This window comes from Procambarus clarkii, chromosome 70, assembly GCF_040958095.1.
Source record: "Procambarus clarkii isolate CNS0578487 chromosome 70, FALCON_Pclarkii_2.0, whole genome shotgun sequence".
Lineage (NCBI taxonomy): Eukaryota > Metazoa > Arthropoda > Malacostraca > Decapoda > Cambaridae > Procambarus > Procambarus clarkii.
In genome coordinates, this window is record NC_091219.1 from 16,732,366 (window position 1) to 16,758,692 (window position 26,327).

The 26,327-nt window shown below is 43.3% G+C and overlaps 1 protein-coding gene across 6 annotated transcripts in view; it reads right to left on the reverse strand.

Annotated features, from left to right (window-relative positions):
- Window positions 1-26,327, reverse strand: part of LOC123775278 (uncharacterized) — a 477,428-nt gene that overhangs the window by 382,843 nt on the left and 68,258 nt on the right. For all 6 annotated transcript variants that reach the window (XM_069311593.1, XM_069311592.1, XM_069311596.1 and 3 more), the window contains exons 2-4: window positions 18,595-18,656; window positions 17,135-17,314; window positions 16,485-16,577 (exon numbers count right to left, since the gene is read on the reverse strand). In XM_069311593.1, coding sequence (XP_069167694.1) covers window positions 16,485-16,577; window positions 17,135-17,314; window positions 18,595-18,656 — 335 coding nt within the window. The remainder of the gene's footprint in view (window positions 1-16,484; window positions 16,578-17,134; window positions 17,315-18,594; window positions 18,657-26,327) is intronic.

The window sequence follows — 26,327 nt, forward strand, 5'->3', positions numbered from 1 at the left end:
CCACCATCTTCTCACTTGATCCAACTATCTATGACTGTTTGTAAAAGATAACTTTACAATATTTTATTGCCACCTTTGTATCCTTAGTTTTAGTCTATGACCTCTTGTTCTAGAAGTTGTAGGTTTCAAAAATTCCTGTCAATTTTGTCAAATTCCTATTACTATTTCGTTTATAGTGATCATATAATTTTTTTTCTACTATCTTCTAGCTTTCGCATATTTACCGGCTCTGGCCTCTCTTCATAGATTTTGTTTTTCAGTTCCGGAAGCCATTTTCTAGCATGCCTTTGTACCTTTTCCAGCTCATTGATGTGCTTCTTGAGATATGGGCACCATACATTGTGCTCCCCTCACAATGTCCTTTAAGTGTTCCTCTGGTGACAGTCTACTATACAGAACCACCATAGCTCTCTTTCCTTGTTAAAGTTCTTTAATGCATTTCCACATAATTTGAAGGTAGTGTAGGGCCTATTTTCTCCTATTCCACGGTCCATAACATGGCATTTATTTACAATTAATTCGACTTGCCAAGTGTTACTCCATACACTTATTGTCTAGGTAAGCATTCATACACAAGCAGCATATACTCAAGGGCACGACAATCGTCTAAGTATCTTATCTTCCTTAATAGTTTGCTTTGCATCAACAAACATGTTCACATAATTCTGTATTACTTGTATATGGTGCATATACAGTAGACAATGAGCACCACTGGTGTACGAACTACACCCTGTGGTTCACTTCCTGCACCGGTTACCCTCACTAGTAACACTCCTCCAGTCTGATACATTGCTTCTGATTACTGTCCTCATTATTCTGGCAGTCAGAAAAGTGTTCATTGCTGTCAGCAGTATGCCTGTCACTCTTTCAGCATTTTCCAGTTTTCATAACAACCTCTTGAGTGGGACTGTCAAAGGCCTTTTTTATGTTCATATAAACACAGTCAATCCAACCATCTTTTTCCTCTAGAATCTCTGTGGTTCTATCATAAAAATTAAGAAGATTTGTTACACAGGTGCTTCCTGTTCGTAACCAGACACAACCATACTGTCTGTTATAATTTCATTTAACCAGGTATTCTATCCATTTGGTTTTAACTATTTTTCTAGACTTTTGACTACCACGCTTGTCAAGGACATTTATAATAAAAGCAACAATATGTCTGTCTCTGGCTGTTCAAAGTTGGAGGCCAGGCGCCTCCAACTGTGTGTGTACTCACCTAGTTGTGCTTGCGGGGGTTGAGCTTTGCTCTTTAGTCCCGCCTCTCAACTATCAATCAACTGGTGTACAGATTCCCGAGCCTATTGGGCTCTATCATATCTACATTTCAAACTGTGTATGGGGTCTGCCTCATCCATATCACTGCCTAATACATTCCAACAGTTAACTACTCTGATACTGAAAAAGTTCCTTCTAATGTGTCTGAGGCTCATTTGGGTGCTCAGTTTCCACCTGTGTCCGTTTGTGCGTGTAATACCCGTGTTAAATAAAATATCTTTATTTACCCTTTCAATTCTTAATTCCTCTGAGAATCTTGTATGTAGTGATCATGTCTCCTCTAACTATTCTCTCTTCCAGCAACGTAACTGTGTGTGCGTGATTCCCTAAGTGTAGTTAGAGGATGAGAAGTACACTCATGGTGTTCCGCCTTTCCAGCACTCTTTGTCATACATGGACACCATATAACCGATGCATATTCCAGTTTTAGTCACCGAATGCATGATAGAGCTGATGAGTTAGCCAAATAATCTGCCTTTACAGGAGAAATTGAGTATCACCTTTGATTGTCAATACGCAGTCTGAGAGCAAAAGTAAACCAAGAACATCAACAAAATCTTGTAGATCCTGCTCTGAAACTCTCCCTGGACAGATGTAATAGGACCCATTATCATCACATCAGAAATAAATATCTCTTTATCCCCACAGTCGAACTTAATCTGTGTAAACACTCTGCAAATAAAGGGACCCAGTCTATGGAACTCACCTCCCGAAAGAATTGAAAAGCTGTCAAACTTTTGCCTCATTCAAAAACAAAAACAAAAAATACCTAATTTAATCTTCATAGTGTCCTACCTAGTGTTTTAAAATTGCACTATATCTAGGGGAGCCGGTCGGCCGAGCGGACAGCACGCTGGACTTGTGATCCTGTGGTCCTGGGTTCGATCCCAGGCGCCGGCGAGAAACAATGGGCAGAGTTTCTTTCACCCTATGTCCCTGTTACCTAGCAGTAAAATAGGTACCTGGGTGTTAGTCAGCTGTCACGGGCTGCTTCCTGGGGGTGGAGGCCTGGTCGAGGACCGGGCCGCGGGGACACTAAAGCCCCGAAATCATCTCAAGATAACCCAATCCCCCAAGCTTTATGTACCTAATCCAAACAACTTTACCATTGTGATCATTGCTGTCATCTTATATGTGCTATCATTATGCTGTATTGTGCCTATTAATCTTTGTTAACTTACCAATCAAGCTGTCAATGCAATCAGAGCTACCGATGTGCTTTAATATACCTACTAATCTCTCTCATCTCATTTTTTTCTTGCAATGTACCTATTATCCCTTTATAAACTTTGCTAGAATTTACCTACTTAAAATTATATGTTAGATTAAGGACCTGCCAGAAACGCTGCGCGTACTAGTGGCTTTACAAGAATGTTAACACCATGCTATGTATCCTCACAAACCCAATATACCTTCTTGTATATTTAAATAAAATAAATAAATAAGATCTGAGGCAAAGTGAAATTGACACCAGTAATTCCGTCTATCATCATACTATCATGCAAGAGGAGCCACACATCTATGGGTCATCCAATAAAATCAGCAGACTTCTAGATGTTACTACTGCTCGGCTTAAACTCGGTTACAAGTATCTCTGGGAATTCTCATTATCTGCTGAAGTAGACCTGTCCAAATGTAAACTGTGTCAACAAAATTATTTGCACACCCTCCGTCACTATGTGATGGAGTGCGAAAAGATACGTGAATTTAGAGACAATTCTATAACCAATGTTCCAAAGATGTTTAAATATTTCGTTTAAATTGATCTGCTACCATAAATTTTAGCCAAATATCCCCAGTTTGCTAACTGTAGGTAGGCTATCTAGTTTTGTGATTGACTATTTGTGATTCTATAGAACAGCTGTAGCCAGAAGCGTCCTATCGTACTTTGCATATTTATGTAAAGTATTGTCAGTGTAAAAACAATAACATGCAAAGTAAAATGGGACTCGAAAAAGTTTCTGATCTAACAAGTTGAAGTAAGTTTAGAGATAATAAAATACATCCCAAAAGGATAGAGTAGCTTAGGCTATTTCTATACACACACACCTTATATGTGCTGCGTGACATTAGAAAACTTTTTCAGTGTCAGAGTGGTTTACAGATGGAATGCATTAGGCAGTGATGTGGTGGAGGCTGACTCCATACACAGTTTCAAATGTAGGCATGATAGAGCCCAGTAGGCTCAGGAACCTGTACACCAGTTGACTGACAGTTGAGAGGCGGAACCAGAGAGCCGAAGCTCAACCCCTGCAAGCACAACTAGGCGAGTACAATAGTCATGCGCATCAACTACCATCATTTTATAATTTGTAGTGAACGGAATATAATAATAATGAAAAAATCCCTGAATTGAATGACGAAATTTATCCCCATGAGTTAAGTGCTGGAATCAGAAGCCTTAAAACCACATTATAATTTGAGTCGCACTATCTGCGTTGACGGTTACGTTCATATAACAAAATATAAAATAAACGATGCGAGAAAAAAAAAAAAACGTCCTTAGTCCATGTTAAAGATATTTATCACAGCATCAATTGTAACAATGTTATTGTGAGGCCAACTGACATGTTTATTGTGAGACCAGCTGACATGTTTATTGTGAGACCAGCTGACATGTTTATTGTGAGACCAGCTGACATGTTTATTGTGAGGCCAGCTGACATGTTTATTGTGAGACCAGCTGACATGTTTATTGTGAGACCAGCTGACATGTTTATTGTGAGGCCAGCTGACATGTTTATTGTGAGACCAGCTGACATGTTTATTGTGAGACCAGCTGACATGTTTATTGTGAGGCCAGCTGACATGTTTATTGTGAGGCCAGCTGACATGTTTATTGTGAGGCCAGCTGACATGTTTATTGTGAGGCCAGCTGACATGTTTATTTTGAGGCCAGCTGACATGTTTAGTGTGAGGCCAACTGACATGTTTATTGTGAGACCAGCTGACATGTTTATTGAGAGGCCAGCTGACATAATTAAAGTTTTGGGGATAAGCAGGCGATATAAATGTTAAATAATAATAAGGAAAGGAAACTTACGGTACAACATAGAGCAAAAATCAGTGCACAAACGTACCTGTTTTGAAATGTATTAGAAATAACTGAATAAGTTTAATAGGAGTTTTATTTCGTTGGCATTACTAACGTTATGAGGAGATATGACATGTAATACACGCACAATAAATACACATAAATGCACAATAAATGTAATACACGCACAATGACATGCACAATAAACATGTGTAATAGTCAACAAAATAAAATCCAGCCCATCAACCGTGAAGAGCTCAGTCCCCCAGGGTACTGTGCTTGCTCCAGTACTTTTTCTCATCCTCATATCGGACATAGACCAGAACACAACCTATAGCACTGTATCATCCTTTGCAGATGACACTAGGATTTTCATGAGAGTTGGCAACATAGAGGACACGGCAAACCTCCAATCAGATGTAGATCAGGTCTTTCTATGGGCTACAGAAAATAATATGGTATTCAACGAGGATAAGTTTCAGCTCATGCGCTACGGAAAAATTGAAAATATAAAAACAGAAACCACGTACAAAACGCAGGCAAATCATAACATAGAACGAAAAGGCAATGTAAAGGACCTGGGTGTACTCATGTCGGAAGACCTTACCTTTAAAGAACACAATAAAGTAGCCGTCACAACTGCAAGAAAAATGACAGGTTGGATAACAAGAACTTTTCACACTAGAGATGCTATACCGATGATGATACTTTTCAAAACGCTTGTGCTCTCTAGAGTGGAGTACTGCTGCACAATGACAGCCCCTTTCAAAGCTGGAGAAATTGCTGACCTAGAGAGCGTGCAGAGATCCTTTACTGCTAGAATCCACTCAGTAAAACATCTAAATTACTGGGACCGACTAAAGAGCCTAAATCTGTACTCCCTTGAGCGCAGGCGGGAGAGATACATAATAATTTACACGTGGAAAATAATTGAGGGGCTGGTCCCAAACCTGCACACAGAAATAACACCACATGAGACCAGAAGACATGGCAGGATGTGCAGAATACCCCCGTTGAAAAGCAGAGGTGCAACAGGTACTCTGAGAGAGAACTCTATCAACATCAGAGGCCCGAGGCTGTTCAACACGCTTCCACTACACATAAGGGGCATAACTGGCAAACCCCTCACAGTGTTCAAGAGAGAACTGGATAAGCACCTCCAAAGAATACCTGATCAACCAGGCTGTGACTCATACGTCAGGCTGCGAGCAGCCGCGTCTAACAGCCTGGTTGATCAGTCCAGCAACCAGGAGGCCTGGTCGACGACCGGGCCGCGGGGACACTAAGCCCCGGAAGCACCTCAAGGTAGCCTCAAGGTAGCCAAGGTAGATGGAGAGTTTATGAAAGATAATTTCTAAAGTCATGCACCGTCTTCATAGGAAATGTTTGTTTTGAATACAATGAACACGTGATACAAGGATTGAATTTACATGAAGATAACATGAAAATAAATATTACATCAATAATATTAATATTAATATATATATATATATATATATATATATATATATATATATATATATATATATATATATATAATATATATATATATATATATATATAAATATATATTTATATTATTGCCTAGGCTACTTTAGCAGATTATACGCATGAAAACTTCGCTTCAGAAAACAATAAACATCTGCTTAAGACTTGTAACTAGGATATAACAAAAATTAGCGTTAACAAAATATACCAAGTGCAAATTCTAATAATGGTAAAAGCAATCCATGATGACAACTGGTGCGTAGCGTGCCAGAGGGGACGAGGACCCCCCAGCGGTGGGGCGGGGACCCCCCAGCGGTGGGGCGGGGACCCCCCAGCGGTGGGGCGGGGACCCCCCAGCGGTGGGGCGGGGACCCCCCAGCGGTGGGGCGGGGACCCCCCAGCGGTGGGGCGGGGACCCCCCCAGCGGTGGGGCGGGGACCCCCCAGCGGTGGGGCGGGGACCCCCCAGCGGTGGGGCGGGGACCCCCCAGCGGTGGGGCGGGGACCCCCAGCGGTGGGGCGGGGACCCCCCAGCGGTGGGGCGGGGACCCCCAGCGGTGGGGCGGGGACCCCCGCCTCCTAGGCTACTCTCTCAACCAAACATAAATATCCAGTGTACTGGGTACAGTGCTGTGGGGCATGACTGTGTGTCCAAACTCACTTTTCATTTATTACGTCTCGAGTTTATGGATGCAATCAATGTGCATGGCAAAGCTGAACAAAAATACAGTCGAAAAATCGATATAACATCGAAAATAAACAAAAACAGGATAAGCATGGAATCATGTGTTAAACTGCATATGTACAATAGGAGTACCACTGTCAGGTGCAGATACACCACGAACAAGGCAAAATGTGTGGTCGACGGCAAAAAAAAAAAAAGACTATATAAGCGTCTCTTTCAGGCAGCAAAAGCAAACAAAAAACTGCGTTATTTAAAAACACTACTACCCCCCCCCCACACAGAGGTGGTGGTGCCATTACTGCTCCTCAGTGGTTATTTATTTTTTTATTTATGTAAATATATGTGTTAGTAATGATGTTATTACCACTAGGCCTAATATGCCTACCCCAACTGATGGTAGCAGTGGTGGTGGTGCTTCAATTACTACGACTTTTACTGCCCCGAGCTGCTGTTATGGCTACTATACCCCCTGAGCTGGTGCTATTATGGCTACTATACCCCCTGAGGTGGTGCTATTATGGCTACTATACCCCCTGAGGTGGTGCTATTATGGCTACTATACCCCCTGAGGTGGTGCTATTATGGCTACTATACCCCCTGAGGTGGTGCTATTATGGCTACTATACCCCCTGAGCTGGTGTTATTATGGCTACTATACCCCCTGAGGTGGTGCTATTATGGCTACTATACCCCCTGAAGTGGTGCTATTATGGCTACTATACCCCCTGAGGTGGTGCTATTATGGCTACTATACCCCCTGAGGTGGTGCTATTATGGCTACTATACCCCCTGAGGTGGTGCTATTATGGCTACTATACCGCCTGAGCTGGTGCTATTATGGCTACTATACCCCCGGAGCTGGTGCTATTATGGCTACTATACCCCCGGAGCTGGTGCTATTATGGCTACTATACCCTCTGAGGTGGTGCTATTATGGCTACTATACCCCCTGAGCTGGTGCTATTATGGCTACTATACCCCCGGAGCTGGTGCTATTATGGCTACTATACCCCCGGAGCTGGTGCTATTATGGCTACTATACCCCCTGAGCTGGTGCTATTATGGCTACTATACCCCCTGAGGTGGTGCTATTATGGCTACTATACCCCCGGAGCTGGTGCTATTATGGCTACTATACCCTCTGAGCTGGTGCTATTATGGCTACTATACCCTCTGAGGTGGTGCTATTATGGCTACTATACCCCCTGAGCTGGTGCTATTATGGCTACTATACCCCCTGAGCTGGTGCTATTATGGCTACTATACCCCCTGAGGTGGTGCTATTATGGCTACTATACCGCCTGAGCTGGTGCTATTATGGCTACTATACCCCCTGAGCTGGTGCTATTATGGCTACTATACCCCCGGAGCTGGTGCTATTATGGCTACTATACCCCCTGAGCTGGTGCTATTATGGCTACTATACCCCCTGAGCTGGTGCTATTATGGCTACTATACCCTCTGAGCTGGTGCTATTATGGCTACTATACCCCCTGAGCTGGTGCTATTATGGCTACTATACCCCCTGAGGTGGTGCTATTATGGCTACTATACCCCCGGAGCTGGTGCTATTATGGCTACTATACCCTCTGAGCTGGTGCTATTATGGCTACTATACCCTCTGAGCTGGTGCTATTATGGCTACTATACCCCCTGAGCTGGTGCTATTATGGCTACTATACCCCCTGAGCTGGTGCTATTATGGCTACTATACCCCCTGAGGTGGTGCTATTATGGCTACTATACCGCCTGAGCTGGTGCTATTATGGCTACTATACCCCCTGAGCTGGTGCTATTATGGCTACTATACCCCCGGAGCTGGTGCTATTATGGCTACTATACCCCCTGAGCTGGTGCTATTATGGCTACTATACCCCCTGAGCTGGTGCTATTATGGCTACTATACCCTCTGAGCTGGTGCTATTATGGCTACTATACCCCCTGAGGTGGTGCTATTATGGCTACTATACCCCCTGAGCTGGTGCTATTATGGCTACTATACCCCCTGAGCTGGTGCTATTATGGCTACTATACCCCCGGAGCTGGTGCTATTATGGCTACTATACCCCCTGAGCTGGTGCTATTATGGCTACTATACCCCCCTGAGCTGGTGCTATTATGGCTACTATACCCCCAGAGCTGGTGCTATTATGGCTACTATACCCCCTGAGCTGGTGCTATTATGGCTACTATACCCCCTGAGGTGGTGCTATTATGGCTACTATACCCCCTGAGCTGGTGCTATTATGGCTACTATACCCCCTGAGCTGGTGCTATTATGGCTACTATACCCCCGGAGCTGGTGCTATTATGGCTACTATACTCCCTGAGGTGGTGCTATTATGGCTACTATACCCCCCTGAGCTGGTGCTATTATGGCTACTATACCCCCAGAGCTGGTGCTATTATGGCTACTATACCCCCGGAGCTGGTGCTATTATGGCTACTATACCCCCCTGAGCTGGTGCTATTATGGCTACTATACCCCCAGAGCTGGTGCTATTATGGCTACTATACCCCCGGAGCTGGTGCTATTATGGCTACTATACCCCCGGAGCTGGTGCTATTATGGCTACTATACCCCCAGAGCTGGTGCTATTATGGCTACTATACCCCCGGAGCTGGTGCTATTATGGCTACTATACCCCCCTGAGCTGGTGCTATTATGGCTACTATACCCCCAGAGCTGGTGCTATTATGGCTACTATACCCCCGGAGCTGGTGCTATTATGGCTACTATACCCCCTGAGCTGGTGCTATTATGGCTACTATACCCCCAGAGCTGGTGCTATTATGGCTACTATACCCCCGGAGCTGGTGCTATTATGGCTACTATACCCCCCTGAGCTGGTGCTATTATGGCTACTATACCCCCAGAGCTGGTGCTATTATGGCTACTATACCCCCGGAGCTGGTGCTATTATGGCTACTATACCCCCTGAGCTGGTGCTATTATGGCTACTATACCCCCAGAGCTGGTGCTATTATGGCTACTATACCCCCGGAGCTGGTGCTATTATGGCTACTATACCCCCCTGAGCTGGTGCTATTATGGCTACTATACCCCCAGAGCTGGTGCTATTATGGCTACTATACCCCCGGAGCTGGTGCTATTATGGCTACTATACTCTCAGTATTGGTGCTATTATGGCTACTATACTCTCAGTAATGGTGCTATGTTGTTGTTTTAGATTCAGTTACTTGGAACAAGCGTTCCATGCAGCACGGGCTATGGTGATGGAGCCTAGTGGACTTATTATGGCTACTATACCCTCAGTGATGGTGCTATTATAACTAATGCTATTTCTACCCCCACTGGTGGTACAGTGGTGGTATCATCACTAATGTGCCTCCTATTACTAGCGGCTGTGGCGGTAGAGCTAGAGCTACTGGTGGTGGTGGTAGAGCTACTGGTGGTGGTGGTAGAGCTACTGGTGGAGGTCTGACCACCACAGGTCGTACAGGTTATGGTTGACCCCAAAACTCACCAGGTAGATGGCGTCCCCCTCCTCCTCCTCCTCCTCTACCCACACCCACATCACATCCTCTGGTATCTGGATCTATGCATTAAGCATGTGGTTGAGAAGTGTGCATAGATTTTGAATATACCGCATTAGAACATGTGGGCAGTCACCTTATTCACAGTTTTAATTATACATTCTTAACGACATTAAATCACTTTAGATCACCATGAAAAGTTTGTAACAATGAAGGAAATAATCCTCAATAAATTGAAATAGCTGAATGCCAAGGGTTTTTTTTTTAGTATTTTAAACAAGATAAACTTAGTTGTATATCTGTATTTTTGCTAACTGTAATAACAAAATAAAATTTGTAATAATTAATGAAGCTAACCTATCCATTTATTAAGTTTAAAACTAATAAGCACTTTTATATTAACTTATTTGTGTCAGATATATGACTCTATACTGACATTAATGGCAATGAAAGATATATTTAATTCTACTAAAATGACGTAATGTAACCACTGTTTATGAAAGCCAAAATAATAGACGAGTGTAGGCTAGTTAATGGGACGTTGGGAAGAATAGGCCAACATTTCTAACATTCTTGGGAATAAACGGTATTTACTAAAATATAAGTTATATAATTTTATAAAAAAAAAATTGTGTATAGTTAGGCCAAGGGTAAGTTTGGCGTTAAGGTTTCGTTTGAAATCATTTGTGTTTACGTCAACCCGTCCTCGACACAAGTTCATTACATTCAGCGGTCGACCCCAAAGACGCATTCATAAATTTTAACGTGCTTTTCATTCAAAACAGCAATTTTCTCAAATATAAATTAATATTATAATATATTAGCATATTGTGCATATATATATAAGCATAGATTAGGTTAGGTGTTTAGGTTCTGTTGGCGATTATTTGTATTACGTGGGTGAAGCATTTACAGCGTTGTGGTTCGAACAAAATTTGTCATTGAAGCACTTGTTCCGGAAGTGTTCGGACGTCAGCAGTTGTGAGTCGTGTGTAAACCGTTCTTCATTCATAAACAGTGAGTTTGGAGGGTGCATGGAATCACTTTTGGGTCTTTGTTTGGAGGACGGGCTGAGGTATGAGTCATATATATATCTCATGAGGACAGGCGTCCTCATGAGACATATGAGACACACGACTCACCAGACATATAACGCCTGTTGATGATGACAGGCGTCCTCATCAACAAAACAGCCTGTCCTCATTATTACAGTATCGACACCATCGTCGGAGTGTGGAGTGGCAACTTCAGCGCCATCTATAGGTCTGCACTCGAACTCCACCTAGTATTGGGCGCTATGCAGACAATGCCATCAGTTGGTGATGGCGTGGTATTGGTGGAGGGCTCCAATTTCCTGCCCCAGTCAGAAGAGGAGGTCGATAATGGTGACCTCTGGTGGGTGGCGTATAGGAGATCAGCGCCATCTAGGTTGTGGCTACAATGCACAATGTCAATTCCTCGGTGAATGGGTGTTATCCCAGAGTCACCCAGTGTACTGTCCATCTAATTAATGATGTTTTATGTTCACAGAGGTGACGTAAGCAGGCGATTGCACCGAGAGGCAGTTCATTTTAGGCAGTCCTGAACTCTTGACTTGGTCCTGGGTGAGGACTACGTGGCTGCCGTCGGTCAAGAGCAGTGTTGTTTGGACCGACGTAGCCAAGATTGACCAGGAAGAGTTATACGATGACAGTGGTGCGTTTGTCGTGAAGTGCTGCTAGCAAGACGCTAGAGATTTCTGCCAGGGTGTTAGCAACCCCTGTATATGATTGCTTGAGATCCCTATCAGCATGTTGATAGACCATCTGCCAGTGTGTGTATCCGGAGAGCGGAAGTGGGGTATTAGCCCATCGTGTATGAAGATAAGGTGTGTGTGGACTGGCCCATGTGGAAGGTGAACTCGCCGGTGTTTGCCAATAGGTGTGAACGATGCGCTACCTAGGAAGTGGATTCACCGGAATTGATGAACACTGTAAATGTTGTGTGTCCTGTGTGAAATAGGCACTTTGTACATATGGTATAATAATAGTGTAATATAATATATATAGTCTTGAATATATTGAAGGGAATTGTGTATGGCTGGCTTATTCTCCCCCCCCCCCCCACTCATTTATGCATTGCATTAGTATTTAACTCTGCCAGTTCTTAAACTTACTACCGACTTTGGGTTGGATATAAGAGGTCATAACAGCAATAACCCGGTTACTGGCCCATAGTGGCTGTAACACTCGTCAACAAAGACCAAATTTTCAATCCATGCAGCTGCCAAACGTCCTGTTTGGCTGAAAAAACACTTTACACAAGATTCGCAACTGATGACATTCGAACATTTCTCGAACAGTGCTTCGCTGACGTCTGTTTGAATAGCAACTCGGTAAATGTTTCACACAAGTACTACAAATAATTGCCTACAGAGCCTAACCCATGAGTTAATATTCACTATAAATACAAATAATCGCCAAGAGAGCCTAAACACCTAACGTACGCCTAACTATACATAGAATTTTAAATGGATAATATTAATTTATATAAGAGAACAAACAATTTTTAATATTGTTAACATTAATGAATTCGTCTTGTGAGGACGGCCGCTGCTTTAACCAGCCTAGTGTGAGGACGGGTTCGGTTGACATGCTTCACCCACGTATTGTAAACACAAATAATAGCCAGCAGAACCAAAACACCTCATTTAACCTACTCTTCGATTAGCTATATACAAAACTGTAATAGAGAATATGGTTATTTTATATCTAAGAAAATACCGTTTTTGATTACACTATGTATTGGTTTAGCACCAACTGTTGTCGGGTTACAATAGCATACTAAAAAAATATTAAGAGAATATGCAAAATAATGAAGTAGTGAAAACATACAACCATAAAATACCCATCACACAAGTTAATAAGAAAGTTGGTGATAAACCCAACTTTTAAAGAACAACCTAACTCACAGGTGAACATTACTCGTATATTAATGACTCACACAGGTGAACATCACTCGTATATTAATGACTCACACAGGTGAAGATCACTCGTAAATTAATGACTCACACAGGTGAAGATCACTCGTATATTAATGACTCACACAGGTGAAGATCACTCGTATATTAATGACTCACACAGGTGAACATTACTCGTATATTAATGACTCACACAGGTGAAGATCACTCGTATATTAATGACTCACACAGGTGAAGATCACTCGTATATTAATGACTCGCACAGGTGAACATCACTCGTATATTAATGACTCACACAGGTGAACATTACTCGTATATTAATGACTCACACAGGTGAAGATCACTCGTATATTAATGACTCACACAGGTGAACATCACTCGTATATTAATGACTCACACAGGTGAACATCACTCGTATATTAATGACTCACACAGGTGAACATTACTCGTATATTAATGACTCACACAGGTGAACATCACTCGTATATTAATGACTCACACAGGTGAACATCACTCGTATATTAATGACTCACACAGGTGAAGATCACTCGTATATTAATGACTCACACAGGTGAACATTACTCGTATATTAATGACTCACACAGGTGAAGATCACTCGTATATTAATGACTCACACAGGTGAAGATCACTCGTATATTAATGACTCACACAGGTGAAGATCACTCGTATATTAATGACTCACACAGGTGAACATTACTCGTATATTAATGACTCACACAGGTGAAGATCACTCGTATATTAATGACTCACACAGGTGAAGATCACTCGTATATTAATGACTCACACAGGTGAACATTACTCGTATATTAATGACTCACACAGGTGAAGATCACTCGTATATTAATGACTCGCACAGGTGAAGATCACTCGTAAATTAATGACTCACACAGGTGAAGATCACTCGTATATTAATGACTCACACAGGTGAAGATCACTCGTATATTAATGACTCACACAGGTGAAGATCACTCGTAAATTAATGACTCACACAGGTGAAGATCACTCGTATATTAATGACTCACACAGGTGAAGATCACTCGTATATTAATGACTCACACAGGTGAAGATCACTCGTAAATTAATGACTCACACAGGTGAAGATCACTCGTATATTAATGACTCACACAGGTGAACATTACTCGTATATTAATGACTCACACAGGTGAAGATCACTCGTATATTAATGACTCACACAGGTGAAGATCACTCGTATATTAATGACTCACACAGGTGAACATTACTCGTATATTAATGACTCACACAGGTGAAGATCACTCGTATATTAATGACTCGCACAGGTGAAGATCACTCGTAAATTAATGACTCACACAGGTGAAGATCACTCGTATATTAATGACTCACACAGGTGAAGATCACTCGTATATTAATGACTCACACAGGTGAAGATCACTCGTAAATTAATGACTCACACAGGTGAAGATCACTCGTATATTAATGACTCACACAGGTGAAGATCACTCGTATATTAATGACTCACACAGGTGAAGATCACTCGTAAATTAATGACTCACACAGGTGAAGATCACTCGTATATTAATGACTCACACAGGTGAACATCACACATATTTATGGATCTAACATGTGAGCAACAATGACGCACACGGGTGAACATCACACATATTTATGGATCTAACATGTGAGCAACAATGACGCACACGGGTGAACATCACACATATTTATGGATCTAACATGTGAGCAACAATGACGCACACGGGTGAACATCACACATATTTATGGATCTAACATGTGAGCAACAATGACGCACACGGGTGAACATCACACATATTTATGGATCTAACATGTGAGCAACAATGACGCACACGGGTGAATAACACTACTGCCTCTCACAAGTGAACAACGACACTGGCTGACAGAGGTGAGCAACAATGACGCACACTGGTGAATAACACTACTGCCTCTCACAAGTGAACAACGACACTGGCTGACAGAGGTGAACAACAATGACGCACACGGGTGAATAACACTACTGCCTCTCACAAGTGAACAACGACACTGGCTGACAGAGGTGAGCAACAATGACGCACACGGGTGAATAACACTCCTGCCTCTCACAAGTGAACAACGACACTGGCTGACAGAGGTGAGCAACAATGACGCACACGGGTGAATAACACTACTGCCTCACAAGTGAACAACGACACTGGCTGACAGAGGTGAACAACAATGACGCACACGGGTGAATAACACTACTGCCTCTCACAAGTGAACAACGACACTGGCTGACAGAGGTGAGCAACAATGACGCACACGGGTGAATAACACTACTGCCTCTCACAAGTGAACAACGACACTGGCTGACAGAGGTGAACAACAAGAACAAATAAGTCAACTACTGCAAGTGACTCGCAAAAAACATTACTTAAGCGTTATGATGCAGACAAGAGTGCATCCGTCATCATATTATGCATGTACATGACCACATGCAGCCGGTCGGCCGAGCGGACAGCACGCTGGACTTGTGATCCTGTGGTCCTGGGTTCGATCCCAGGCGCCGGCGAGAAACAATGGGCAGAGTTTCTTTCACGCTGATGCCCCTGTTACCTAGCAGTAAAATAGATACCTGGGTGTTAGTCAGCTGTCACGGGCTGCTTCCTGGGGGTGGAGGCCTGGTCGAGGACCGGGCCGCGGGGACACTAAAGAAGCCCCGAAATCATCTCAAGATAACCTATGACCATTATATAAAGCCCTCAATATTTGTAAACAAATATTTACAGAAAACCGACAAGTGAATAAAGCTTCTAGACAAAGTAAGAAAAATCAGACGTAAGCAAGATGGCTCCCTGTATGTAATGTGGTACAAGGAGCCAGGAGCATTATTTCCTGAAGACCGTAAACAGAGCAAGATGACCCGCCTTACGAAAGACATCCACACAATGCCAGGTGACCTTTATATGACAAGTCCTGAACACAAACTAAGATACACCCTTTATGACTGATAAGCTGTGAACACTTAACTAGGCGAGTCTCTATGAATGAGACAATACACACTGATGGATGCTGCTGTATATGAATGATACAATGGCGCCTGTCAAGGCTCAAGCAGCCGAACCGGTGAGTGATACAAAAGTATCAGAAGCTTGTATTACGAATAAGAGCATAATGTATTATATGAATGTATTTTCTGTAAATCATTGAAATATATAATGACTTTTATAGGATTCCTCTTGCATGTCATCCACCACATCATCCCCCCCCCCACACACACACACATCACCCCCCCCCACACACACACACACACACATCACCCCCCCCCACACACACACATCACCCCCCCCCCACACACACACACACGTCACCCCCAACACCCACCCACACATCACCGTCCCCAAGCACCTTCCCAGCCCTCTGCTAATCGGGAACATTTCTCCACTTGAGGATAGCTAAACTTCTGGCCGGGGGAAAGAAGGCCTTAAAGCCCAGCTTGTGCTGTGTACAGGCGGCGCAGCGATAGTCATGGCGGAAGTTGGGCGACGCTCCTACCTGGAAGTAGAGGATGATGGTCCATATCAGCCCCAGCACCACTGACGGCCGCCCGTCCACCAGGTCCGTCGGGTTGATGTTCACCAGCTTGATCTGAAGTACAAGAGTTAGGGCTGACATTAATTTAAAAGGTCGGTGAGCAGTGGCTGGGAGGTCCCTGCTAGGGAGATCTAGGTGCTAGGGGGAGCTAGGTGCTAGAGAGAGCTAGGTGCTAAGAGGAGCTAGGTGCTAGAGAGAGCTAGGTGCTAGAGAGAGCTAGGTGCTAAGAGGAGCTTGGTGCTAGAGAGAGCTAGGTGCTAAGAGGAGCTAGGTGCTAGAGAGAGCTAGGTGCTAAGAGGAGCTAGGTGCTAGAGAGAGCTAGGTGCTAAGAGGAGCTTGGTGCTAGGCCCGCCCAAACACACTTTTGCCTCGCCTCCTACACCATCAACAAATCTGATTGACGTATTTATTATATTTGCTTTCCATAACTGTTGTCTAATTCGACAAGTATACTGTCAAATTCTTGTTATGCTTAATCGTTGTAGCAAGAAATCTAAACGGTCAAACAGTACTAAATTACTTGAAAATATTATCTCTACACTGTAGGTTAACAACAAATTAGTTCCATACAATTATGACATACACACACACTTATATGTGTGTACTCGTACCCTCTTGCTCTGCAGGAACTGTAGAGCAGTGTTGGCGTTGCTGAGGAAGTGGGGACGACGGAGGACGCGGCCCTTCTCAATGGGCAGCTTCTCCCCCGACAGCACCTCCAGCAGGGCCAGCAGCGCCGTCCCATCCTTCAAGTCCTCGATCAGCACATTTAGCTTCAGCGGTGGAACATGCTGCAACAAGCACAGCCACCAAGTAACATCACATCATAACGTCATACGGCATCGCCTCATACAATTAATGTTACAGAAACATAAAGAACGGGAAATATCTGAGGCATAAACAGTAAACAGTCATAAAGTTTGACTAGTTTACATGATTGTAAACAGTCATTATTAAAATAATTATGCGCTGTTGTCATGATTGACAACAGCGCATAATTCAACACTTATGAACACATTCCATCCAGGATTATACGCACGTATCCGGTGTTTCAGATGTCAGGGCGAGTTAGAATGGCTCTATTTTAACTCTTAAGACAGATGAATGGAGTGAACAGGTGTAGCATGTGGACAGGTGTGCAGTAATTATTGGGGCAGGACACAATGAACATGTAGTGAGATCCACTACACAGATGGCCAGCATGAGGACATCAAGGGTGAAGAAACAAATGATGACTTAAAATTTCCATTTCATTACAATTTTCGTCAAAAGCGTGACATCTTCCGGAACATACATACGGTACAGAGAACACGAGTATACTAAAATTATATGCAGGATCATGCATGTGTTGCTTTATCTCCCATCATATCCACTCTTGTTGAGTAATCCTTAAGCACAGTTTTGCTCACAGTCTTGCAGAAAATCTTGCAAAAGTCGCTAAAATCAAGAGTATTATATCCAACCAGGGAAGAGTCGTCAAATGTCTACGGATCTCCTCCCCTGGTGGAATCTCTGGAAATGAAGGAGCGATGAACGAGAAAATGTGCTGGCTGCTGAAGGAGACCATATGGAATACTTCATACCAAAGACTCGTCTACAAATCAGAGGTATTATCAGACAATATCACCCTGACAAGGTAACTGAGGAAAGGAGGATAGAAGAACAAATCGGTGAATCTGTACGCTGGTACAATATTACAATCCCAATCAATGCGGACGGATTCAAAGGAATTGATAGGGTAGATAAAGACAGGCTATTTAACACAAGGGGGCACACGCACTAGGGGACACAGGTGGAAATTGAGTGCCCAAATGAGCCATAGAAACGTTAAAAAGAATTTTTTCAGTGTCAGAGTGGTAGACAAATAGAATGCATTACGAAGTGATGTGGTGGAGGGTGACTCCATACACAGCTTCAAGTGTAGATATGATAGAGCCCAGTAGGCTCAGGAACCTGTACATTAGTTGATTGACAGTTGAGAGGCAGGACCAAAGAGCTAGAGCTCAACCCCCGCAAACACAACTAGGTGAGTACACGCATTCTGACTGGGGATATGTGGTAAATTACTCACCCGAGATAAATGTGCGTTGATCCAGTTCATGAAGGTTTTCTTCTGGACTCTCTCCTGCTCATCTGTAAAGAAAAGATAGTTCATGTAGTGACTATAGACACATCTGGCAGGTTAGTGAGGATGAGCCACTACCAGAATACTCAGATTGTAAACTCTGTGATAAACCTTTAATACATTCACTAGAACACTATATTGTTGAATGTGAAACCGTAAAGGATTTTAGACCTCCTGGCCTCTTGTACCACCAACTGTGTAACTATTTTATTGACTCAGGTGTTCTGGACGACATCCTAACAATTTATCCAAAATTTACTTGTCCATTTTAAAGAATGAAGAACAATTTTTATTTATATTACTTCTAAGCTGCATCACTTATGAACCCATCCCTGCCCTTGTGTGGCAGTGCACAATAGAAAGTTGTTTTCACATATCCACACATTAAAACATTGATTGTAACCATGATATATATATGTGCTTCAGCCTACAGTTTAGACCTATTGTCTTGTGTATGACCCTCTGTCCTGCGTGACAGTGAATACCAGCATTATCCTCACTTTAATAAGACTTTATCAAAATCCTCAGATTAGGCAAAATTGTAATTAATTTTGTCAATAAAGATGTTAATAATAATAGTAATGTAGTGTAACCTGGTCTCGGCCGCAGTCCTCCTCCACACCTACACCATCAGTAACATTGTGTTACAGCACCAGTAACATTGTGTTACACCACCAGTAACATTGTGTTACAGCACCAGTAACATTGTGTTACACCACCAGTAACATTGTGTTACAGCACCAGTAACATTGTGTTACACCACCAGTAACATTGTGTTACACCACCAGTAACATTGTGTTACAGCACCAGTAACATTGTGTTACACCACCAGTAACATTGTGTTACAGCACCAGTAACATTGTGTTACACCACCAGTAACATTGTGTTACAGCACCAGTAACATTGTGTTACACCACCAGTAACATTGTGTTACACCACCAGTAACATTGTGTTACACCACCAGTAACATTGTGTTACAGCACCAGTAACATTGTGTTACACCACCAGTAACATTGTGTTACACCACCAGTAACATTGTGTTACACCACCAGTAACATTGTGTTACAGCACCAGTAACATTGTGTTACACCACCAGTAAAATTGTGTTACACCACCAGTAACATTGTGTTACACCACCAGTAACATTGTGTTACAGCACCAGTAACATTGTGTTACACCACCAGTAACATTGTGTTACACCACCAGTAACATTGTGTTACAGCACCAGTAACATTGTGTTACAGCACCAGTAACATTGTGTTACAGCACCAGTAACATTGTGTTACACCACCAGTAACATTGTGTTACACCACCAGTAACATTGTGTTACACCACCAGTAACATTGTGTTACAGCACCAGTAACATTGTGTTACACCACCAGTAACATTGTGTTACACCACCAGTAACATTGTGTTACACCACCAGTAACATTGTGTTACAGCACCAGTAACATTGTGTTACACCACCAGTAACATTGTGTTACACCACCAGTAACATTGTGTTACACCACCAGTAACATTGTGTTACACCACCAGTAACATTGTGTTACAGCACCAGTAACATTGTGTCGCATTGTGTACAACCAGGTTTCTTTGACTTACAACACATATCGTGTTGCAACAAGTGTCGTTGAGTTACAGCACGTGTCGATGAGTTACAGCACGTGTCGTTGAGTTACATCACGTGTCGTTGAGTTACAGCACGTGTCGTTGAGTTACAGCACGTGTCGTTGAGTTACAACACGTGTCGTTGAGTTACAGCACGTGTCGTTGAGTTACAGCACGTGTCGTTGAGTTACAACACGTGTCGTTGAGTTACAGCAAGTGTCGATGAGTTACAGCACGTGTCGATGAGTTACATCACGTGTCGATGAGTTACATCACGTGTCGTTGAGTTACATCACGTGTCGATGAGTTACATCACGTGTCGATGAGTTACATCACGTGTCGATGAGTTACAGCAGGTTGTCACGGATGGGGTCGTCCTGTATTTTAACGTTGTCTAGGGGAAATAAGACTCTTATTTGAGTCAGGGAGAATTCAACGTGTAGTTTCCAGCATTTATTTAAGAGTTTGGTGCATCCTTTCCAGAGCACCTTAATGGCTCTCAGGATGGTAAGTAGTTGATGTCTTATGGAGGATGTCAAACTCCCCACAACACTGCTGTAAATCTTTGGAAGTGAAATTGGCCCCACTATCTGTCTGTATTACTTTTGGTAGACCAAAAATAGTGCAAAATTTCATTATGTGCCTTCTTGAGGTTATCTTGAGATGATTTCGGGGCTTTTAGTGTCCCCGCGGCCCGGTCCTCGACCAGGCCTCCACCCCCAGGAAGCAGCTCGTGACAGCTGACTAACACCCAGGTACCTATTTTACTGCTAGGTAACAGGAGAGGTAGCCTTACTACCACTTTCGTTGTAGCATTTCTCACAGGGAATGCCTCAGGAAAGCGTGTAGTTTGACACATCATGGTGATGATATACATATTACCACTCTTGGTTCTAGGCAATGGGCCTACTACATCAACAATAATATGGGTAAAGGGTTCCTTAGCCACCACAATTGGCTGTAAAGGAGCTTTTGGTATTACCTGGTTTAGTTTGCCAGTTTTTATACATACTGGACATTCATTACAATACTGGATGACATCTTTCCTTAATCCAGGCCAGGTAAAGTACTTGCTTATTTTATTATATGTTTTAGCAATACCCTGATGACCGCCTATTGGTGAATCATGGGCTACACTTAGCACTTTTTCTCTATAACCCCTCGGTAGGACTACTTGGTTAACTACCTCCCAAGTGTGTGACACAGGTGAGCTCCAAGGTCTCCACTTCCGCATCAACACCTCTTTAGTGTAGTAATAAGTCATAGCCTCCGATTCTGCTTCTAGTTCAGTTACTGCCTTATTATGCAAGTCAGTCAACGTAGGATCAGTTCTTTGCTCATGAATAAAATTTGATTTTGGTCTCAAGTCTGAAGAGCCAGATGTGGTAACTGGACTACACTCTCCCCTACCCCTTTTCCTAGGTGGTTTGGTGGAGGTGCTCCCCATCCTGTTCCCATCTTCTTCTTCCAACTTGGCCATAAATGTGTCACAAAGAACCACTTCTCTGTTTGACCTTTTAACCTCCATTATTGTCTCCTGACTTGCATTAATGGAAGGTTGTGATAATTGAGACTCTGATTTTGACTGGGTCACGGCACATGCTGGGTACATTACCTTGTGCTCAGGATCTGTCCGTGCCCTAGTCACCTCTGGCTTAGTTAGCATTATTGGGTGCTCATCTCTCTTAACTCGATTACCAGCAAGATCATTCCCCACAATTAGATCAACGCCAGCAACTGGTAATTTACGCCTAACATCTACTAAAGTTTTGCCTTTAATGAAATCACACTTAAGGTTTACTTCCCTCAAGAGTACAGTCTGTACACCTCCAGTGATTCCCTGTATAATCATTACCTCGCCAGTCACTGTAGACTGTATATATTGTAACACACTCTCTAATAGTGAAGATTGGGATGCTCCTGTATTACTCAAAATGTTAACATCATGCCACAAACCACTTGCACACTTTAATTTCCCATTTGATATAAACTCTCCAAAATGATTTATAGAAAGTGCTTTTTTCCCCCCATCATTTTTGCTACACCTTTGGTTTTCCTCCCCACACACACTGTGAGTGCCTTAGGCCTCTTTCCTGGGTGGAGAAACCAACAACTCTTAACAACATGACTACTTCTACTCCTACTGCCTACTTCTATGGCAGTAGGAACACTGTGTCAACTCCGGGTGAGGCTTATTACTGGTGTCATCCTCTCTGGGGTTCACATTACTCCCTTCACCACCTGGCACCTTTGAAAAAGTGTTTCCTTGACTGGTGCTGGTGACACAGGCTGCCAGTGACTGGTGCTGGTGACACAGGCTGCCAGTGACTGGTGCTGGTGACACAGGCTGCCAGTGACTGGTGCTGGTGACACAGGCTGCCAGTGACTGGTGCTGGTGACACAGGCTGCCAGGTGCTGGTGACACAGGCTGCCAGTGACTGGTGCTGGTGACACAGGCTGCCAGTGACTGGTGCTGGTGACACAGGCTGCCAGTGACTGGTGCTGGTGACACAGGCTGCCAGTGACTGGTGCTGGTGACACAGGCTGCCACACTCCCCGCAGTAAACAACCTACACTCGCCCAACACATATATCAAAGTCAGCACATGATGTATCTCTTCCTTTGTGATACATATCTTTACTCCCTGCACATTATATATTTAATACCAGTTTCAAGGGATGAAGCTTCTCTGCGTCATGATCAATAATTATGAGAGATAAATTTGTATCAAAGTAATATATAATTCGTTTTGTCTGGGACAGGAAACGTACGTACGTGCGTGTGTGTGTGTGTGTGTGTGTGTGTGTGTGTGTGTGTGTGTGTGTGTGTGTGTGTGTGTGTGTGTGTGTGTGTGTGTGTATCTCGTCGCATATGGCTGCATATTCCGTGTTGATTATTCTCATGTTTAGGGCTTCCATCCCTCTATCTAGTACTCTTACATCTTGGTGTAACTGTCGGAGGAGTGAGTCCCGAGGTGGCCTCACCCTCCCTCCCTCACCGTTCATGGCACATTCCCGCCTCCGTCTCATCTTCCTCACTTGTCACCACCTTGTCCTCATACACCAGCCTGGGGCGCTGACTCACCACGCCCTCTCCCCTCCCTCCCCACCTCCCACGTGCCCCTACACCCCCTACCCTCACAGGTAGGGGGTATAAAGTCTACAGGGTAGGCATCCCTGTAACCCCCCCATCCCCCCATTCCACACCCCTCCAGCTCCTGGCGTTAGGGAAGACACAAGAGCAGCCACTGACACACACAGGCCAAAAAGCACGAGTATAATGTAAAATTTGAAAATGTAATAATTTATTACGAAACGCGTTCAAGTGTCGCGTCAGACTATAATTAAAAATGAATGTGGATTTACAATTTTTCTAGGTTCTCTTGTGGTGTCAATGAGCTTGGAACCAAGATCCTTGAGAAACCTTCCAAACCCGCTCTCGCACAAGACAGCACATATATGACTTAATGCTTAAAGTCAATATGTTGACTATGACATGTTTAGACCCGAGAATTATATGTCCTGACAGCATAAGACATCCACTAGACAGTGTGACGTTGTAATTGCCAGAATTAGGCTGGGATACTGATATCTATGGCAGGTGACTGCTGGTAATGAAGCCCCCAATGGTCAACATTTCAAGTTGTAAACTATGTGCCCGAATTACTGACCCGAATATATTGGCCCGAAATGCTTTGCGTAATAGTGGCTTTAGGCATTGTATGTACTAGCTCTATCTGTAAAACCATCAATGTTTTGTATCTCAACTTGTATGCATGTACTTTACCTGAATACACATTTGATTTGATTTGATTTGAACAAGAGCTGGGACATACTCTCCAACACTATATCTGTCATTGCCCTGTTATATGTGACTTCAGACCAAATGGTATGAGGTATTTTGGGATCTGTAATTACTTCATACACTGAGGAATATTGGAAGATATTCTTGTGTTGTACCCAGATTTTGCTAGTGGAGGTTCAGCTCTGATCTACACTGTGTAATCTTCCATATAGAATAGGGTAGCAGCACATTGCTGTGTAAAAAGGCTTGTTAATAAACAATAATCATTTGCAAGTGATATAGGCTTAGCACAGACCTCTGAATATCACACGTATGTGTTTTTTGACATTTATGTTCACAAACTTCATGTGTATGTATGTATGTATGTATGTATGTATGTATGTATGTATGTATGTATGCATGTATGTATGTATGTATGTATGTATGTATGTATGTATGTATGCATGTATGTATGTATGTATGTATGTATGTATGTATGTATGTATGTATGTGCATATTCATGGTGCAGTTCACTATAGTTATGTGTGGCTGTTTATCCAAATATTGTTGTGTTATAATAAACTAATAAACTAAAGAGCCTTAAACAGAACAACATGTGTGGAAGCATCGGAGTGTGTATATATGAATGCTACACAGTATTCATCTATTGACATCCATATGTGGTGAAACACATGTGAAGAACCTCTCACACACTCACAGCTCCCTGACAAGAGGGAGCCAGCTTAGCTGCCAACACCCACACATCGTGTCAGCAAGGCGGACAGCCCGCCTGCTTTCATACCTCTCACTGTATTTCCCACTTCTATACTTCCCTTCACCTATGCCTCTCCTTCCTCTTTAACCCCCCAAACAAAAAAAATGGACCCATCCAGGTCCAGATACGTGTCACCCACCTCCCACTCCAGATAAACTTACTGAGTCTTGCAAATGATGACATTATTAAGGGTAAACATGGCGGAAGACTTGAGACTTGAAGAAGGTGACGTGTGGGACGTCTTGAAGGTAAATATAATTTGATAATAAGAGAGAGAGAGAGAGAGAGAGAGAGAGAGAGAGAGAGAGAGAGAGAGAGAGAGAGAGAGAGAGAGAGAGAGAGAGAGAGAGACAGAGAGAGAGAGACAGACAGAGAGAGAGAGACAGAGAGAGAGAGACAGAGAGAGAGAGAGAGACAGAGACAGAGACAGAGACAGAGAGAGAGAGAGAGAGAGAGAGAGAGAGAGAGAGAGAGAGAGACAGAGAGAGAGACAGAGAGAGAGACAGAGAGAGAGACAGAGAGAGAGACAGAGAGAGAGACAGAGAGAGAGACAGAGAGAGAGACAAAGAGACACAGAGAGACAGAGAGAGACAGAGAGAGACAGAGAGAGCAGCGGTCCGTGAGACTGTTCATTACCTAACTTACAGGGGCTGACTGAGAGTTTCCCCAGTCTTGCCTTGTAATCCACTCCCCTACTAAAGACTGCAGCTCAAAAACGTGTATTTCTCCCATTAGGCAGCCTAATATTACCTGGCAGGGCCGGAGGGAGCGCCGCTCCCCGTCCCTTGGCAGTGAAATATTGCGCCCTCGAGTAAAATTACGACTTGCCTGTAAAAAAACACATTAATTTAATAAAGCGGATACGTTGTTGATGGTGTTCGGTCCCCACTACTTAACCTGCACCAGGGTGCATGGTAACCTGCACCACGGTGCCGTATTGCAGCAAGCACTGTAGTAAGCACTGTAGCAAGCAACAGACGCACCGCTCACCATACGCATATATTATGCAAATTTAACTCGGAAGTCCGTGAGTAAGATTTTCTCACGCAGTCCCTTACGTGGTTCCCAATATCCTCTCCTACACTACCACCCTACTGTGTCAATCACTACCACCCTACTGTGTCAACCAATACCACCCTACTGTGTCAACCACTACCACCCTACTGTGTCAACCACTACCACCCTACTGTGTCAACCACTACCACCCTACTGTGTCAACCACTACCACCCTTCTGTGTCAACCACTACGACACATCTACCAACACTTACGACCACTTTATCAAATACTTTGACCTCTTTCCAAACCACTTGGACAAGCGAACCAATCATCACTACCACTAATCTACTCCTCCAAACAATACGACCTCTATAACAACTGTCTTCCTCCAACCACGAGTACCACCAACCTCCTTCTAACATTATCAATATCTTCCAGCCTCAACCACTAAGGCTCTATCAACCATCCACTACCACCACTCCCAACCTCAACTGATGTTAACATCAGCAATATAAA